The sequence below is a fragment of the Halyomorpha halys genome, unplaced genomic scaffold (genome assembly GCF_000696795.3).
Source record: "Halyomorpha halys isolate HHAL.00 unplaced genomic scaffold, Hhal_1.1 Scaffold460.1, whole genome shotgun sequence".
Taxonomy (NCBI): Eukaryota; Metazoa; Arthropoda; class Insecta; order Hemiptera; family Pentatomidae; genus Halyomorpha; species Halyomorpha halys.
Genome location: NW_027114568.1, coordinates 135,023 through 155,415, shown reverse-complemented (window position 1 = coordinate 155,415; position 20,393 = coordinate 135,023). Strand labels below are relative to the sequence as shown.

Sequence of the window (20,393 nt, the reverse complement as noted above, 5' to 3'; positions counted from 1 at the left end):
TCATTAGCGTATGTTGTTAGGACTGTGTTAGGGTGGGTTGGGATGTCAGCTGTATAAACCGTATAAAGAATGGGACCTAAGATACTACCTTGAGGAACACCGGCGGACTGTGAAAAGGGAGATTAGTAGGCTAGGTTATGATTTACTTTAAAGGTTCTATCGGAGAGGTAGGAGCGGATTATATGGAAATATATAGGAGATAGGAATTTACGAAGTTTATATAGCAGAACTGGATGCCAGACTCGATCAGAAGCTTGGTCGTAAATTTAAATTTATAATTTCAATCCAAACCCAAAAAATATGTAAAGAAATTTTACGTTTTTTTGCCTTTGTTTCTTGGAGTGCATTGTATTCTCCCGGCCACCATTTTTGTTTTAGTTGCTTTAAGATGGTAGGCATCCTTAATTTCATATCAGGTTTGAAGTTAAATGTACAATATAAGTGTGAAGTTAGTTGTTTGTTGCGAATTCCAGGACAATAACAGCCATCGGCATAAATATAAATATGTCATTGTCTTTTGATAATTCTCATATTCAATTTAGTGATAATTGTACATTACAGAATAAAGTAGAGCCAAATACCTAAAGAAAATTTAACAAACATACATTTTGCTACGGAAATAGGAACTCGACACTTCTTACAAGAAGAATTTTACAATAGGAGTTGTTGATAGAGCGATAAAAGGTAGATTATTAATTCCTTCATCTAACTGGCTATCCATAAATAGGCCTCACACTGATCTGTATTAACTCAAAGTCACAATTATTGATCGAATGACAGGTACATTGAAACATCGCTGCTGAAAACAAGCTTACAGAGTTCAAATACTCAGCTCTCTCATTTATCAACTCGAGGTAGTAGACTGTAGAAGTCGTACTGACGACACTCCGAGTTGGCTGGCTATACGACTATGCATCAATACTCGACCAGAACACCAATACGTATGACTGATGAATGCTATTGAACGAGGAATTTCAGGTAATCGACGGATACCGGTTGGCACCAAATTCCAATCTCGTTGAAAAAACTTACTTGCATTATTTTGTTTTTATTTTAATCCAATAAGTAACTTAATTACCTATTCCACAAGGCCGACTGGAAAGGATACAGGTCCTGTGTCGAACAAACTCTCTCAGTGGTCACGCCACTACGGACATCGGAGGAGGTGGATGCAGCGGTGGAGGTTATCACCACTACTATACAGAATGCAGCCGAATTCACCATCCCAAAGTTCACGCCACAGCCCAACGCGTTCAGGAGACCGCCAAAGCACATCCTCGCCCTCATGGGTCAGCGAAACAACCTCCGCAACATCTACCAGCGCGCACATGACTACAGCCTGAAGCCGGCCATCAATGCGATGACCCGGCAGATAGGTAGTCTCATGCGGGACTGGAAGACCTCGTTCTGGCATGACCAACTACGGAGGACACACTATGATCATCGTCAGTACTGGAGACTCGTGAGGTCCTTCGTCAACAAGAAGCGAAGTGTGCACCTCACATCAGGCGACGATCTCCTGACGTCGGGGGAACAGGCTGAACTCCTGGCCACAAGCTATGCAGCGAGGGATGCTGAACGGTCTACCAGTGCACCCCATCCACAACCTGGACCAACGAGCCCCAACTAGAAGCCTCTATTCTCCTCCTTCGACCAACTAGAGTACGTACTACGAAGTGTCAAAGGAAACAAGGCGTCAGGACTGGACGGAATCCCGTATGTACTCATGAAGATGCTTCCTAGGAAGGGTAAAGCCTTCCTACTCAACATCTTCAACTCATGCATGCGGATATCGTACTTTCCCACAGTATGGAAGCAAGCTATCGTAGTACCTCTACTCAAACCGGGGAAGAAGGGAGACTCAACCGAACACTATCGTCCGATCAGCCTCCTCTCGCACATGAGTAAGGTGTTTGAACGGCTCATCAACCACCACCTGATGGAACACTGCAGAGAGGAGAACGTCATCCCACCACAGCAGACCGGATTCCAACGGGGAGTCGCCTGTGAGCACCACCTGGCGAAGCTCCAAGCGCACACCATAGGGCAGATGAAGAAAAACTGCCCAACGGCCTTCATCTCACTAGATTGCAGCCAAGCCTTTGAGAGTGTTTCCCACCCGCTCCTACTCCACCAACTGGAAGAATTCAAGTTTCCAGCCGCCCTATGCCGACTCATCCGAAGCTACCTCAGTGGAAGGTCCCTCGTCGTACGGGTTGGCGAAAGTCTTTCCTCTCCAGTCCCCACCACCTGGGGAGTGCCACAGGGATCGGTGCTGGGTCCAGTGCTGTTTGTCGTCTTTACGGCACCTGTGGTAGGCATCGAGCACCCAAAGGCAGTGGAAGCAGCCTATGCCGACGACATCGGCATCTACGCCTCCAGCATTAATGCAAAAACAGCTCTAACCCATGCTCAAGACGCTGCAGCCACCATCGCTGATGCCCTTAAAAGTATTGGGATTAGGGTAAACCTTGGAAAGACGGACGCCATAGTGATGTCGTTCCAAACAGGAAAGAAACCACTGCCTACCACATTCAAAGTAGATGAAGTCGACCAGCGGGTCTCCACCTCCATTCTCTTCCTGGGCGTCACATTGGATAGGCACCTCACCTTCTCCAGTCACGTTGGGGAGAGACTTAAGCTGGCCCGCCAGAAGAGCTACAGGGTCTACCATCTCCTGAAATCCCCACAACTCTCACTAAGGCTGAAGCTGCAAATCTACAAGGCTATAATCCAACCGATTCTGCTCTATGGTGCACCACTCCTGCGTCACCTCTACAAAACAACGCTTGAAAAGCTGCAGAGTTATCAGAATTCCGTCCTCCGGCGAATCGTCCGTGGAACTATACTACAGAGGGCCAGAAACACCACCATCCACCAGGAACTCCAGCTACCCTCAGTGCCGGAGTATATAGGCCGAAGGCACATCAAATTTTTTGATGGGCTTAAGGCCTGTGCCAACCCGCTTTTTAGAGATATCGCCCCTCCACCAAGACCTGGGAGGTGGCAAAGCACTGTCCCCTTAGTAGACGTCCTCGCCGAGGGAAGGACTTCGGGCTCTGCAGCTTGAGGTCATCACACCACCACCACCACCACCCGGAATGGTCCCTCTCCATTCTATGCTAGCCCCCGACTAGTATGTTACCAATGTTAAACCGCCTTCAGCGGCCCCTGTAACTCAATTTATACTGCCATACGGCAAACAAAGTCAGTATGTAATATGTATATATACTCTGTATTATCATATATTTGTAATTGTAATTATATATCAATAAAGAGGATTTGAAAATAAAATTTAAAAAAAAGTAACTTAATAGGGATAGTCGACAGGGAAAGTATCCTGGAAAGACTTTCTCGTCAGAGGTACATCTCACATGCAATATTAATCTCGAATTCAGATGCATGTTTTATTTAATTATATATATTTTAATTTGTCATAAAAGCAATTCACAGCAAAGCAGCGACACAGTTGTATGAATGTTTAAATTATTATAAGTTTCTAATAAGAATTAATATTCCATTTTCAATACTGGTATCAGAAAAAAAATAATCATTTGAAAAAAAAATAGGTAAATAAAAAAAAATAATAATAAGTATATTAGAAAACAATAAATAAAATAAATTGAAATTTAAATTATTTTTAAATAGATTAATACATCTCAATTTACTTTAAATAATCAAAGATTTGAGTGGTATTTAGATCGAACAGCGGAAAACCACGAAGAATAAATAATTAAAAGCCTACTCTAATCAATTTAGAGTAGGCCTACTCTAAGCAGCCTACTCACCAGGGCTGTCACTCAGACTCAAATTACTCATCTACAAAGTAATACTACGACCATCACTCCTACACGGCGCACCACTACTACACTATCTTTACCCAACAACCCTGAAATCACTACAATACAGCACACTACAGAAGATATGTCGAGGGACATCTCTGGAAAGACGTAACATGACACATATTCATAAAAAACTACAGTTAGAAACTGTACAACAACACATCACACGGAGACACATTAAATTCTTTGACAGTCTCCCTGCTTCATTTAATCCAGTATTCCAGTCTATCACTCCATCCCCCCTTCCTGCGAGGTGGCAGGGCAGGAAAGGTTCCAAAAACCCTATTAACATCACCTCATAACTCCATCTTATGATGCACCCCCACCCCCACCCGCACACTTCTTTTCGACTTCTGACTGTTTTCTTATTATTTCACCATTATCTATCGTCTTTATTAATTAATGTTTTTATTTTTATCTTATATGCGATATAACACAAGGAGGCCCCTCACCTCCGGACTTAAAATAGCTCCTTTTTAGAATGGATAGCTCATATATAACATTAAACATAACAGGTAACCTTAAAATACCAAAGGTAGTAAAAGGTAAGATACAACACGAATTACTTTTCTTTTTCACAGTAATACACTTACTACTTCAATTTTTATTTCTGCTTTAGAGGGTTCGGAAAAAAAAGAAAAAAAAAACAAAACAATTTAATTCATATCACTACGGGAAGCGTTTTCCTATTAACTATTTCAATTTAGGTTCGATGTTTATATTTAGTACTACCTTTTCCACTTCTTACCTAATTTTATTATAATTAGGATCTTCGACCAATTAACATCAAAATTCTTATTTTAAAATCTTAGTTTGTTAACATTAGCTTCAGACAGGGAAAGCTCAAGATTCCCTAGAGCCAGAAGGAGCCCAGTCGCAGGTAGAAGGGCCGTATCTCGAAAGGGGCGTTAATTACGGCCCCAGGTCCCCAGGAGGCCCTAACGAGCACATTATCCCTAATCTTCCCCCACCTCCCTCCCTTATTATAAATGAGTTGTTGAATTTATGGCTAACAGTATTTTCACCTAAGGTGACCAAAAGGAAAAAAAAAAAATATTGTCTCTAATGGATAATAAAAACTATAATGAACGGTTTGAAAAACTTTTCATGGTACCCTATACATTTTACTGTAAGAGCAGTATTTGAAATTATTTAATTGGCTAGTAAATATTCTTCGGCATCACTGTGTATAACATAGTTCCTGGATTTTTATCGTGGAGATAAGAGTATTTAAATGATTTCATCACATTTCAAGCACCAACTATACAACTATAATCGCACTCATAATACCACAAGAATATGATTAGATATCTACGAAACCATTAAATACTTGAAGATTTTGATATATTAAAGATTTAGAGTACTTATGAAGAGGGAACCACTTTGGGCAACTTGTGGTAAATAACATTCTACATTTAGTGCGGTAGTTTTTAATGAAAACCAGGTTAAATCAATCGTTAAATTTATTATAAAACAATCCACGTGTGCTGTACGAAATCTAAAACATCTAGCAAAAAAAATAAATACCGAACACACTGATTTTTCTTTTGAATTCTAATAAATATTTTTTTTATTAAGCTTATTTTAACAAAATTTGCCTGAAATAAATCTTTTCAATTATTAATACTCTATAAATAAAGAGAATGGATAAAACTGAAAAATTTTAATTTTAAAAACTCAAATTTGTTTTAATTTCAAACTCATTTAGGTACCTAGAAGAAGAATAACAATACCTAACACGTTTACATAAATTATTCTGCAAAGATGTATAGGATTAATATATAATATATTTGACTGTGAGCAAGTAAAAAACTGGAATCTTCACTTTCTGTAAGTATTCAGTGATTATTATAGAGGTTTACGAGCTTGCATAGTCTTGGAAAAATTACATACTACGCATATAATTAATTGAACGACGATTTTGAAACATTTAAACTCATTTTAAATTTATTCTCTTCTGCTTTACCTTTATTATCATAACTACCATCCAAAAATCAGATAAAACCGTCGTAAACTCATTTCTCATAAAAATAATAGTTACCTCTTCATAAGTTGTAACAAAAATGAAATCGATAAATTTATAATAATTTAATATATTACTGTTACTGTTATTTTTTGGTATCTAATAGACGGCCGCCATTACATGGGAATGGAAGTTTTAAGTTAAAATAAAATTTATTTTTTAATCATGGGACTGATTATTTACTTAATTTAAGTTACTTGAGTTAATGATTCTTATGCTATGTTTATGAGATGTATAGCCTGATGAAATTAATTCGTAATTCACGATCGATAGCTCGCCGAACAAAATTAAATAGTCTTCCTTATCGAGCCAAAATGTCAAAGTATTGGGGATGGAGGCAGATGGAACGAGATTGTCAAGTCAACTCAATGCCCTTTCATTTTCCTCTTAAGCGCTATATTTGTTCGGATTCTCTGAAATCAGTTTAAAATAAAATTCTCAACGGTAGGATTGGCAATCATATAATAATTACCAGAAAAATTGTTCTTTAAAAATATCATATCACTCTCACAGCTTATTCGTTTTGACATACATGACAAAAACAAAATTATATTTATCTTCTGTCCTATTAGCATTAAAAAAGCTCTCTCTAAAAAAGGTTTTTAACTGTCTCCTCCATGTAAAATTACTCGATCATGATGCCCCCTCAGATTTAGATGAAATTTGGCAAAATTAATTCTATTCAATTAATAGTATTAATACTATTCTGATAAGATCAACAAAATTTAAAATTATTTATATTTAAAAAAAAAAAATTCAATCTGAAGGGTACCTTATATTTTTCTCTATTACGTCTATAAACAACGAATGCTCTTATTAGCCTATTTTTGTTCTCCCGAAAAACTAAATCTAATTAAATTTAATTTTATAGAATTTCAAGTACACTATGTATTCACTCTGAGATGATAAAATCCCCAAATTTTTGTTAAACACTTTTGAACATATAGACTAATAAATAAAAATATAGATGGTTTTTTATTGTATTAAGTTACTGTACGCAGTAGAAAAATATCTTTTAAAACTCTAAAAATGATGTTAAATCTTAAGATGTTTACATCTTCTTAATCTGGCACGACAGACCATGGAGATCCAAGGCCTCGCGGAGGGAGGCTGTTAGTAAGTATTATGTACTTGAAAAATGTATGCTTGAAAAAATCCCGGTCAGGGCCGGTGCTCGAACTCACAATCTTTGGGTTATTTACCGCGCTGTCATGCTGCTACCATCACCTCCTAAACCTAAACTTAAAGTTAAACCCTATAAGTTCTAAAAAACAATAATCTAATTTTTATCAAACTTATAAACTTACGAGATTTTTTAAACTAAAAAAAGTAATTAAGGCATCGTCCACAAATTAATGTCGGTATTTGGAAAACCTAAGTATTCATTTTTTTCAGTTGCCAGGGCCTTAAACATGACTGTTCTTCTTTAATTCAAAGGATTGATTTCGTGTTCTTCAGCTATTCAACTTTTATTGCGCTTTAAATGGAGTGGTAATTTCATTATTATGATAGATTATTTCTTTCTGGTACTTTAGGTATTCAAACAGTGTCTTCAACAATTAGAGGTGCTTTGCTTCAAGTTTTGAGAGTTGGTTAGTGCAACTCTAAAAGCAGAGAAAGAAATTCCTCAGATTTGAGTGTCCAATTCTTAATCTATATATTATGAAAAATCTCTTCGAAGTTCTTTTTGGAAATGGCCAAACAAGTAGTTTTTAATTGGATAGAGTAGATTTAATAGTATTCTTTCCCACACTTTGTTACAACTTTCCATCTCCTTCGTCTATTTATTTATAGACGTAGATTAAAAAAAAAACTTTTTTTACGCCCATTTCTATTTGTGCCTATGGGTATGGAACAAACAGTAGCGTTGTTTTCTTGCCTGTTTCTTTTTGTGTCTTGTGTATAGTTTTACTAGTTTTCCGTGCAGTGCTTTGGAGATCTAAAAGTCTCAGGTAATGCTAGAATGATCATCAAAACTTTTCATTATCATTATCACTTCATTTGAAAATTATCATGAACATTATCATTTCATGCGCTCATATTTGTGTAGATGGAGGAAAATTTTTAAGTTTTCCGGTACAATCCAAAATCCTTGATGCTCCTTATTACGTCACAAATAAACTCATCCACAAAGTCCTTAACATCCCATTCATTGCAGATTTGGCCCAAAACAGATATGCGTCTTTTAATTCCAAACTCCTTACCCATCCTAACCCATAAATTTTTAATCTCTCATCCTTAGCAATTCCTGATAATTCCCCGAGGCGTCTCAAATAAGATGGCCACGTGACCTTCTAATTTAAATTAATGCTTGATGTACAACAAATGGGTGGTTCCTTCCCAAGATTTTCAAGTGTAAATGAAACATACAACACATTTACTTATTGTATTTATAATTTGTACAGTTGTAATTCACATTAAAAAATAAATAAAAAAAAAGTTTTCGGGAATTAAATATTTAGTTGTAACTTATTGTATTTTTATCATTTCCTCCCGGATTTATTAAAATAACTCTTATATGTAGAATAGATTCTCCCATTGACAGACTACCAGAGAGCCCCTGTTATTTTCTGCTTACCCTGGAGTTGGAGATGAACGTCCCTGAGTGGAAAGAAGAAAAAGATGTGAAGAGGGTCTGGGATTATGTGTAGCGAGGTGAGGCGTAAGTGCTCCCTGCTCTCTAGGTACATCCTCCTTCCAGCCTACAACGAAGAATTAATGCTCTCTTTCACATTGGGATTATTCCGCCTTCAAGAAACATACATTTTAAATTAATGTTTATATTCCGATTTTATACTTTTTTATTATCAACCATCAAATGCTCGTCAAGGAATAATGTTTTTATTTTAGTTACAATTTATTTAATGGAAAAAATTACACTTAATACCAGAAAATTGTAAGTTAAATTTAAAAAGTATTTTTTTAATATTTTACATTATTAGTGATTTTTCATAGCAACAGTCTTCGTTATTAGAAATATCGCTTAAGAACTAACCGGCAAACGTTCTGTCTGTTCAGATATCATCAAGACAAAAACATAAAATCACATTCAGCCTAGACGAAAAGATAGTCCAGGACTATTCTATCTTACTATGCTCACACATAAAGTAGCAGAGGTATCGCTATTGAGGGGGTAGAGGAAGAGGAGATCTCCAATAATTTGGAGTCCAAATATGTATTTATATATATGATTCAAATATTTCATGCTTGATATATACCTGTTAAAGCCCTCATGTTATCTCGTCATTATTCAAGTAAAATAAAGTTTCTAAAAAAGTTTTTTTTTCTTTCACATCGGTTCCAAATTTTTATTGAAAATTTATAATTATGTATATAAACCTTAATTGCTATTACTTGTTAATTATCATTAGTTTATTTTTTATTTTATTTTATGATTGATGGTTTTATTTTATTTGTTTTTTTTATATTTATTTTTACATTCAAAGCAAAACATTATTGGATGTCTATGATATTTATTTAGAGGTTGTACTTATATAGACTTTACTGTTGTTTTTTTTTCAATTATTATTACTTCACTTTTTTCTTACTTGTTATTAGTAGAGACACTTAGATCTTTATTATTTAATTTTTTCTGTTTTGTACTCAACTCTAAGGCACTAATACCTAATTTTCAATAACTGTTGTATTGTTCTAAATAAAGATTATTCCCAGAACAAATAAAGATAATTACTATTAGTATTATAATTAAAAATAAATCATTTTACAGTCACTATGTATAGTGTTTTTCCTATTAAAATTCCAACCTGATAGTCAATAAATATTTTTTATAAATTATTTATTAATGAAAAAATATTTTATAGCATATTTGGGAAAAATAAAATATTTTAATAAAGGTGGAAAACTAGTCTATATTTTGACTCTTCCAACACGTTATTGGAGGAATCCCCCAAGTAAAACAGTACCACAGTTCAAACAATAATAATATTTATCAGGGGTACTTAAATTTTTCTTCATGTTAAAATTTATTCTGTTATATTCATCTCAGATCAATGCCACTTCTACAATTCCTCATATATTTTGTTGTATCCATTATTCATATATGTGGTTTTAAATTCATTCAAACTGTACTCATTAGTTTTATTTTTGAATAGTTAAATTAACACACGCTTACTGAAGGAAATTTGTGTATAATTTTTACGATGTACATTCACGAACAGTGTTACTGTTTGGTTTCATGGGGTTTGGTGTGTGATTGTACAATAATTGACACAAATATTTCACATTGACAAAGAAAACAACTGTCGGCTTCCGAACATCTTTGTAGTAATGGTTGGAGGCTGAAGCATTTAAGAAAGTGCATTTTGGCCGATTTTGATGAAACTTCGTATTAAGGTTTTTAATTGGCCTACTAAGAGTTACCATGAGGTATATCGCCCGGGATTCACACCTTTCCGGTAATTTTTGGTTGAGATTTGTAATTGGTATGTTTCATGTTATTAATCTATTTCGTATTACGAAATATTCTACACATCTTATTTCCCGATAGAGCTGTTCTTTTTATTTTCCTCCTGTCTCAATCCTTTTCGATGATATTTATAATTGCCACAACAATAATTCATAATAAAGATAACTAAACCATCACAGGATAGTTCTAAAAAACTAGAAGCCTATCAATCGTAATGTTGTAAACAATAAAAGTTACGATTATTTACAATATAAAGGATTTTATTTATTTATTACATTTTTGTTTAAAGTGAAGTTGGAATGAAACTAAGAACAACAGCACTCCTTTCTGAGAAGAAGCTAATTTAAAATACTTATCTTTAAAAAAAAAATATGAGAAAGTTTATTCAGAATAGAAACGCTTTGAAGATTAATAAAAAAAAAAAAGTGACATCATAATGAAACTTACTTCTGACCTCGGTTTTTTTTTCTCTAGAAGACTGAGCCTTTGTGTGCCTCATTACACTTGAAGTTATTCCTTAAAAAAGGCTGTTCCTCCGATTAAATTCCTAGATTCAAGAATTACTTAATATAATTGCCTTAAATATTCCTTTCAGATTTATTATCTTCCTGTTAACAGGATTCCTTTGTCATGGTGATTTTTTCTAACAATTATTATTTTTTAAATTTAAAAATCAGTATTTTTTCTTTAAAATCGTTTAAGGTGTTGAGGAATTATTCCATTAGGCAATTGCGTGGAATTCTCCAAGGAACCTATCCTATTTTTACTTTTACTTGAATATCACGTCTGATGTAATTAGTTCATATAAGTTCTGTGATTTTTAATTAGAGTTTTGAGAAGAATTCACATTTTAAGATCTCTGGAGTACAAATAATAATGTCTCTCAAGTGTCTTTGTGTTCGTTCGTTCTTGTCTAATGACTTAAAAGTTATCTGGTCAGCACCATTTATTTCTTATAACTTCAATATCAGTGAGAGCAAAATCTTAAAAAAAAGAAGAGAAAAGGGCTTGAGATATGACCAGCTTGAACTTCTGTAAGAGACTGGCTTTATTGGGTTCAGTACATTCACGAGTATATGTACACATTTTTTTTGGTGCGTCTTGAAGATCAGTCAATAATTACTTTGTTATAATACAGCCAAAAGATGTATAATTACAAATAATCTATTGAATGGTCCTCAAGACCCACCAAAACATATATATATATATAAGTTAAGTATCAGCGAAAGCAAAAATGTCAAAAAAAGGGAAGAAGGAATAAGATCTAACACTTGTGAACTGTTGTAACATTTTCAACAACAGCTTTATTGGGTTAGTTACATCTCTTTATATACATTCAATCAGCTGATCTCCTCATTCAGCTGACATCGGAGTAACAGCTGACTAAGGCTGTAACTCCCCCCCCCCCAGTTTACGAACAATCCTCATAAACTTCAACTATACAATAAATTAATATAAAATACATCAACAACTATTTACAATAAAGTATATACAATAAACAAAACAAAAGATTGTCATTCCTCATAAACTCTTATTACAAACAAAAAGTAAAGCAAAACAAAAATAAAATCATGAATTTATAGAATTAAAAAAAAATGCTACGTAATTTATTCAGTACATTGCCATAATCAAAGATAAATTGAACAAAAATTAAATACCAGATGAGGACATTCCGGATTACTCTTGCGCAGATGTTTCGGTTATTGGGGCTTTAAGTTGTTCAATATGAACTGTCCTGCGTTTTTTAGGTTCTCTAATACTCCCAATAGTTAGAGTCCCCAACAACCTCCGAATTCCATTTATGTCACTAGGTATCGCCATTTTCTGAATAGCTGAAACTTTATCCGCGTCTGGTTTTACTACCTCTCTAGAAATCGTGTGACCCAAAACTTTTATCTGTTCCTGCACCAGCGCCAACTTTCCCCCCGTTAATTTGAGCCCACAATGTCTTATTCTCTAGAACACACTATTCAAGTGTTGGACGTGTTCAACCTCGTCCTTACTAAACACAAGGAGGTCATCCATCCACGTATTCGTCAATTCCTGCGTCCATCAGCCACTGAAAATTTATGGGTGCATTTTTGAGGCCAAATGGAATCGTTGTAAGCTCATAGAAACCCCTTTCAAAAGTGAATGCTGTCTTATCTTGATCATTAGGGTGCATTTTAATTTGATGATACCAAGCCTTCAAATCCAGTGTGCTGAATACCGTCGCCCCGCCCAGCCTGTCTAAAATGTCCTCAAATCTGGGGAACTCGCGCACTTTCGGTCGACGATCCTCCATGACCTTTTTATACACTTTTGCGATAAATTCTGGGGTTGAAGCACGTTTTGGCCGTCCACTACGCGGATCAATATCTATGCTCTCTCGACCAAATTAAAACTCGCTGGTCCACTTGGCAACAGTTGAATATGAAGGAACCGAGTCCCCCATATTGTTCTGAAAGTCGGCATGGATTTCCTTTGAATTCATTCCTTTCCTTAGTACTTAATCACTGCTTGAATATCAGTTTTTTCCATTGTCACACACCACTACGCATAAAACAACAACAAATAGTCGTCAACTCACTACAACTCACGCCACGTCTTCACTCACAAAGGATATGTGATCATTGCGCGGGAACCTCGTTGCTCTAGCACTGACTTCTAACGGTGATTAAGAGAACTTTTCAAACTACCCTCTTAATTATTATTAAACTCGGTACTTCAAACTAAGATTAAATAGACTTCATATAAGTCGTTTAATCTCCATTGAAACAATCTGATAGGGTTTAAATATTAAATTTTAAGAATGGCTTGTTCTAAAATACCATTAATTTTGTTTATTTGAAATTATTAAGTCACTGTTAAGAAATAAATAATTAAATTGATAAATATAAAGCATGAAAGAATTTGATTATAAACTAATGATACAAGAAGAAATACTTTTCTCAGATTGAAAAGACATTTTCAGAAATATATAATAGCATAGATTCGTAATGTAAACGCTGGAAAGTCAAATATATTTATAATATAATTAAATATAACATATATATGTTAAGTCATATAATGCACTTTAGAGTGATGATAAACGCATGACATAAAAGGTTTAAGAATATTATATCTGGCAGACGCATGAACAGTATGGTTTTTACACGATCCGTCTTAAATGAGTATAAAGACAGAAATTTGGAAATTGTAAACACCGGAGTATGTCCAATCTCCCTCGACCCTATTCCATAACTTCAATAAATTCACAACTTTGTAATCTTTTGTTAAATTGTGTATTTCAAGCATGCAAAGGTTGAGATTTGTTTTTTCCACATTAAGAAATCAAATTTACTTACCAACAGAAAAGTAAAAAAAAAAAAATCTGCTTAAAATTTTCGCCTACTAAAGTTGTTTGATGCGCGCAAAGCACCCTCTTAATACTTTTTAAATTCTGGTTTCAAAAAATGTTTAAAAATATTATTAATGGATTTTATGTGGATAATTTGAACACATTCAAAGAATTTCACTTGTTTAATTAATCCTTATCTCTCCTCCTATAGCTGGACTGGGAAAAGTTGGTCATAAATTTTAACGTCCACCTTAAATTACATTTTTGTATTCGCATCGTACTTCACCTATCACGTGGAATGATTAATCTCTTCTATAAGCAAAGTTTGTTACATATTGTTCCACGGTTTCATTGTGAATGGAATATTTCAGCGTTTTCCTTTAAATTCTAATTCCTCGTCCACCTGAACAAAATTATATTTGAGAACCTTAGGATTCCTAGGAACCTTCGACTGACAATAATTTTTTTCTGTCTTATTTTTAATTTTATTTACAAACTATTGTATACTAAAAATACTACTATAATAAAAAATTTTAATTTTTTTCTTTATTCGTGTAATATTCATCTCATCGGCATTGTTTGGCCATCTTCACTTCTGTAAAACTGGTTTGTAATTTGTAATTAATTATTTTGGTCACATTTGCATAAAGGACCGGTTTTATGATATAAAAAATAATAATAATAATAATTATAATAGTGAGAATAAAATAAAAACCTAAATATAAAAATTTTATCTAAAAGTTAAAATACCGGCCATAGAAATAACTCGATGCGTCTTATGGGATGTAATTTTGGCCTTAAGACATTTACGAGATCTCATTGAATGATCTAAGGTATTGAAATTGAAAATAGGTTGAGCCGTTCTTTCCAAAATTCGTTACATACTTGCATATGAGCAGGGTAGTTGCAGGGTTATTCTCATTCAAAGGAAAAATGAAGCCAAAAAAGTTCTCAGGTTTATATTGAGGTAAATAAGAATGTCCGCTAATAAACTGAAACAGAAGGTAGAAATTAATTAGTTCTTGTTCTTCTCCTATTCCCCATTATAAAGCCCGTCTTTTTGGCATCACTTTTCGTACCAACGTACTCTCTCCGTTAGTACTTCTCTAAACATATTACTTTATTATGTGTGGGTGACTAATGGGAGTGTAGAGTTATCGAAATAAATAACGAATGAAGCACTGAATGGACGATCAAAGCTATCAGAACACAGAAAATTGAAACAAAGATACACTTTCTGATACTTATTTTATAAATATTTTGATAGGAAATAAATAAAAAACTTTTCCTTTTTTTATGGTTACATATTTTACATTTTATTTTATATTATAACAAATTAATAACGTCTGAATCAAGAATTTATCTATTAATTTCCCTCAAGGAGCGCTGCATTCCCACAATATTGTGTTCTCGGCCCTTCTACGATAAATATTCTTGGGTCTGATTCTTGTCTCTCGGATCTGTATTAAGATGAAGTTTCGATGAAATTAAATTTAGAAATACCGCTCTGGAAAAGAATTCGAACATAGTCTTCCAGATATGTCGATCTCATCTCTGCAGGAATGCCCGGAATTCCTGCAGCTCTCAGTTCCTCTCACAAGAGGGTTCTTGTCAATCCTTTCTTTATTTTGTTTCTGCCTTCACATTATTACTATTTATTTAATTTTTGTCTCTTAAGAGGATAAAAAGTAACTTCACCAATATATTGCTACAAATATTTGTTTCGTGAAAGGTGGTTTAGTATCGATCCTTCGATTACAAAGGATTAGATATAGTTCAATTTACAAATTTAAAACAAAAGAAATTTTGGTTTTAGGTATGCGTATGTCGTTGAAAAGTGTTTACTTAGTGGGAAAAAAAATCGTCTTTTTAACGACTGTCATGTCAATCTGGATTGACATCAATTTAGGTCCACATTTAATAAATAGTTAACACTTGTAATTTTTTTATTATCTTAATTAGTACTTTGATTTTTCGTTTTATATTTTAATATTTGACCGCAACCCCGAGCACCACCTTAACTTAATACAGAAGCAACCACTTATATATAACAAAAATCAAACAGTATTATTAAAATATTATAAATAAAGTTTTTCATATTACAAGTAGTAGTATTTATACTAGAGGCAAATAAAAATGTGGGTGCAGGTGTCTATAGTAGCCTGTTCCAACTGTCAGCCCTGCTGCAGCAAACGCTACCAATTTTGATGGAGAGGTAGCTGCAATTACTTTAGCTTTAGAAAAGATTACTCACGCCTGCGCAAAGAAGATAGTTCTGCTGTCGGATTCTAGGGCAGCACTGCTGGCAATAGCGTCTGAACGTCCCTCAACTAACCCTAGAATTCTCGCATGCCGGAAATTCATAGAATGTAAAAGAGAATTACTTAAAGTATTGGTAATGCAGTGGATTCCAGCCCATTGCTGCATGAGGAGGGGATCGACTTGCACGGTTAGGGGCTAGCCAACCACAGCCGCTTCTCCCTATCACTATGGACATAGCGAAAGAAATGGCCCGATGCGCCATCATTGAAAGGGCAGAGGAAGGGAGTAGAGGAGAATGTGGGGGCAAGAACTGGGCGGCATTGCTAGATCCTAAGAGGCGCCCTCCTTTGACTTGAGTGGCATGCTTCAGGTTGGCTACTGGACATGACTATTTGTGGCACCACCTGAAGAGAATAGGAGTGACTGAACCTTCGGACTGCGTCCTGTATGGAGTTGGTGAGATGACTGGCGATCACATATTTGCCTGTGCGGCAACGGCGGACTTGACTACAGACGGGAGTTACATCGGCAGAGCTAAACTATACTGGGCTTTACGAAACAGAATGGCAGAAATGCCTCCTTTGGCGTATTAAAAAAAAAAAAAAAAAAAAAAAATACACCTCGTTAATGGTAATCAGTAAGACTCATCCCTCTATCTTATTAAAATTAGAAATAGCAACTGATAATCACACAAAAGTAACTGTTATTTTAACTAATACTTAAAATTAGTAATTTCAATATTAGGCTATAATAGTTTTACAATTGTGGAGCGGAGTAGGTTAGAGAGTAAGGGACTATGATCCTATCTTGCTCGTCCAATTTCGAGTCCGGCTGTGGTGATTAATTTTTTATTCTGTGATATCAGTGGTAAATCGACCGTGGAGTCGGTGCCACAGCAGGGCATTCCTAGCATCTAATAAAGTGGGTACCCTTTATTAGGGAAAAACCTGACAAATGAGCATGATTTTGACTAAATCACCTCCTTATACTACCGTTGGTCCAAGAATAGTACTTCCTTACCAAATACTGAACCCGGGAACCTCCATGGGTTGCACTAGTACTGGCTTTTATATATCTGATTCAAAGCCAGTTTCATCTAATTTATTTCCTATTTGATGAACCCATCTCATTTCAATATTACTACACTAGTAAGCTTGAGTCCGCGTTAGGTGATGATAATAGGCATCGATACAAAGGGTTTTCACAAGTGAGTACATAATTAATTGATTCGTCTGGCAAGTTTCTTCTATTTATCCCCCCCCCCTTCTTTAGCCTTAAAATGCATTTTATTTTATCAATTCGTTCTAAAATTTGGTTATTAATTAATATTTATATACACTTGGTCATTAACTTGTTTGTATACATATATGCTAATTTTGCGGACTAATTATATGGAAAGGTTAAAGCTTATTGGTTCTTTTCTTGGCTCTACAATCCTTGGAGAACCATTGTTTTTGCTAATGTCTTCTTCCATATAACCTTAGACTAAGAGGTCCACTGTCCACAGTGATGTTCTACCTTACTTTAGAAGCAGGTATGAGAAACATAAAATCAAAAAGTGGAGGTACAATCTAATTTCGGAAAAGATAGCATTTAGATTAAGCAGACGATTTACCCATTACGAATTGGATTATCTAGCACCTAGAGGAGCGCTAGAATAATTTCTCAGGGAAGCTGGAAATCTATGTTAAGGAATAGCTTAAGTAGGTATATGTATATCGTCTTCATAACTAACTGAAAGAAGCTCTATTAACTTTTTTATTGCTGTCAAATTTCACATAAAATGTGTGCTGAGTTTTTCTTAGCATCATTTAAGATTAACTAAAGATTCCTCACATTTTACTGTTCTGTATAACAAATTTGTTTTTTAACGATTTTTTTCTATTTCCCCGCTTTTCGAAGTCTTAGCAAATTCAGTACGTATTTTATGAAGAAATTAATTGATTTTTTTTTTTTTTAAGGTGATTTGGTACCGAGATACTCTTAGACTGGACACGACTGAACGAAGAATCATGGAGGTAAGAGGAAGCAGGCATACACTCATCATAAGAAAAGTTCAATCGTCTGACTTCGGGAACTACTCTTGCCTTGCTGACAATCAGATCGGAAAGACGAAACAGTTCCTTGAGCTATCTGGTAAATTAAAATTGCAGTATTTAATTTTTTTTTAATGTAATGAATTATCCTAAAATTCAAATAATAAGAATAAGTCTAGTAAATGAAGTATGCCTTTAGTTCAGTTTTATGAAAACATATATTGAGGTTCTATCTTGTGAGGAATGATAAGTATTTGTAATATTGGGTAGTCATATTGATTCTGGGTAAAATTATTATAGTCATAGTAAATAATATGCTGGAGAAGAATGGTTCGAGTCCATTCACGCCTGAGAAAGAAACTTATAATTCCCAGTATGTGATTTTCCGAATAAACCTTGCTGTGCCTTCTATATTACGACAGTGAATGTAAATTAACAATCAAAAAGAGGAGACTTTAAAAAGGGCACTTTAAAGGAACTTATTGAAGTTGCAAAAAGTATAAAGCTGTTCAATGTCCGTCCATTGCATAATTATTAAAAGTGAAAAGTAAGAATTGTAGAAACAATATTAGAAATCAAATAACCAATCACCTAAGCTGATTAGGAATACAATACAGACCATTTCTAGAAATTAAAAGCCTATTAAATGAATGCAATTGAAATCTTGATATGAATTTTTTCAGTTAGTTTAATTATTATATTTTATAAAAAATTCACTGCCCTAAACAGTACAGCTACAGCCAAGTTAAAAAGAAGAAAAATAAAATAAAAGGGTAAGCTCGGAGATTTAAACAATAAATATGGAACAAGGAGGTCCCCTTTCTCTTCTAAATAATCTTGCTTACGGAAAACTACCTATCAAACCGGGGGGGGGAAAAAGGATTCGATGGACTGTCGAATAACGAAACCTCTAACGTTGCTGTTACAAGGGCTTGAAAATGGCAGCGAAGGTGGAAAAAACAGAAACCTATCAGAGTGAGGATTATGATGAAAACGAAGAATTATTTAAAAAACAATTTATGTCATAGGATTCATTTTGTACTTTTTATGTTAATATATATTTTTTTAAAGGGATAAAGTTAGTTTCATCCAAACACTATTTTATTTTTGAACAAGAATTATTATTTTCCTTTCACCAAATGAATTGACCAGTTCATTTTTCTGAGAAAAATCAATTTATGTTCCAAAATTCTTTGGCTCCAGTTTTTCTGCATTCTAATTTTTGCCATTAAATATTTTATGATTGGACAAATTGTCAGTAGTATAAGGATTTTAAAATATTTTTTACATAAATACTATTGTTAAGCCACCTCAAATCGACATAGTCTCCTTGTTGGAAAGCTTAACTAAAAAAAATAAACACTGGCTCGGACAAAACATTTATTCGTAAATTAACTTAAAAGACATAAATTATACATAAATTAAATTGAAAACAAAGAAACCTTTTAATAACAAAAAAAATACTCCCTATGAGAACAAATTACAAAAAAAAATGGCTAATTACAACTGATGAACTCCGATGGGTCGGGGTCTTGCAGTTCGTACCGAAAAGGTCGGGGACGACGTTCTGTTCTTAACGTAGGTGGGCCCACACAGCAAACCGCTCCGAAGATCTCATCCAGAAAGGTCAGGTAACAAGTACAGCGACTGGGCGACTGTAAGTTGGCTACTCGACTGGGCGAGTGTACATGGGCGACGATGTCGACGGGGCGACTGATCTATGGCCACAAATCTCCAATCTATAACACTATAAACGCAGACAGGGCTGCTGAGGACGCTATCAGGGCCACTAATTAGTCGCAACTGCTCTAACAAACAAGATGGTCGGTCCGTAGCTAGGTGACGTAACAATGATCACCCCTAGCAACTGTCTCTATTACTCATTATTAGAAAAATTCTTCACACACTCTTCTTTTATTTTTAAAACAAAAACATACTTGTCATGTGTTAAATTTATTAACAGCTGATTAAAAGAAAACAAAAAAAAAAGATTTACATTTTAATTAATATACATATACATATATATGGCGTTAACAACTATATTTTGAAAATTTATTATTTAACTAGAAGTAAAACATAAAACTTCAATTTTTACCGTTTAATTTTTTTTTTTTAGTTAATCGTTCTATGCATCATCTCTTTATATATGTTTATATCTGCGTGTATGTCAAATATAAAATATTTGCATCATCCAAACTCTTTAAAACTTTTACTTAGTTGTAAAACGAATATTAACTCTTGAAAACAAAGTGTATGTATATGATTAAACATATTATAATACATATGTTTATTAATTGACTAAAATTTGAAAACAGTGTAAATTTAAATGTTTTTTTATTTAAACAAAACCAGATTAGAAAGCGTTTGCAGAGACAGTTAAAATTCTCCCCACGTTGGGTGGCTTGCAGATTTTCTCAATCGCTGATACACGATCCAGGAATCTTGCTAATAAGAATTCTATAAAAAAAAATATAAATAAAATTAA

At 34.3% G+C, this 20,393-nt stretch overlaps 1 protein-coding gene across 5 annotated transcripts in view; it reads left to right on the top strand.

Moving 5' to 3' along the window:
- LOC106683060 (limbic system-associated membrane protein) overlaps window positions 1–20,393 on the top strand; it is a gene marked incomplete at its 5' end in the record, with an annotated part of 446,735 nt that overhangs the window by 376,232 nt on the left and 50,110 nt on the right. For all 5 annotated transcript variants that reach the window (XM_067051729.1, XM_067051727.1, XM_067051728.1 and 2 more), the window contains 1 exon segment: window positions 17,834–18,008. In XM_067051729.1, coding sequence (XP_066907830.1) covers window positions 17,834–18,008 — 175 coding nt within the window.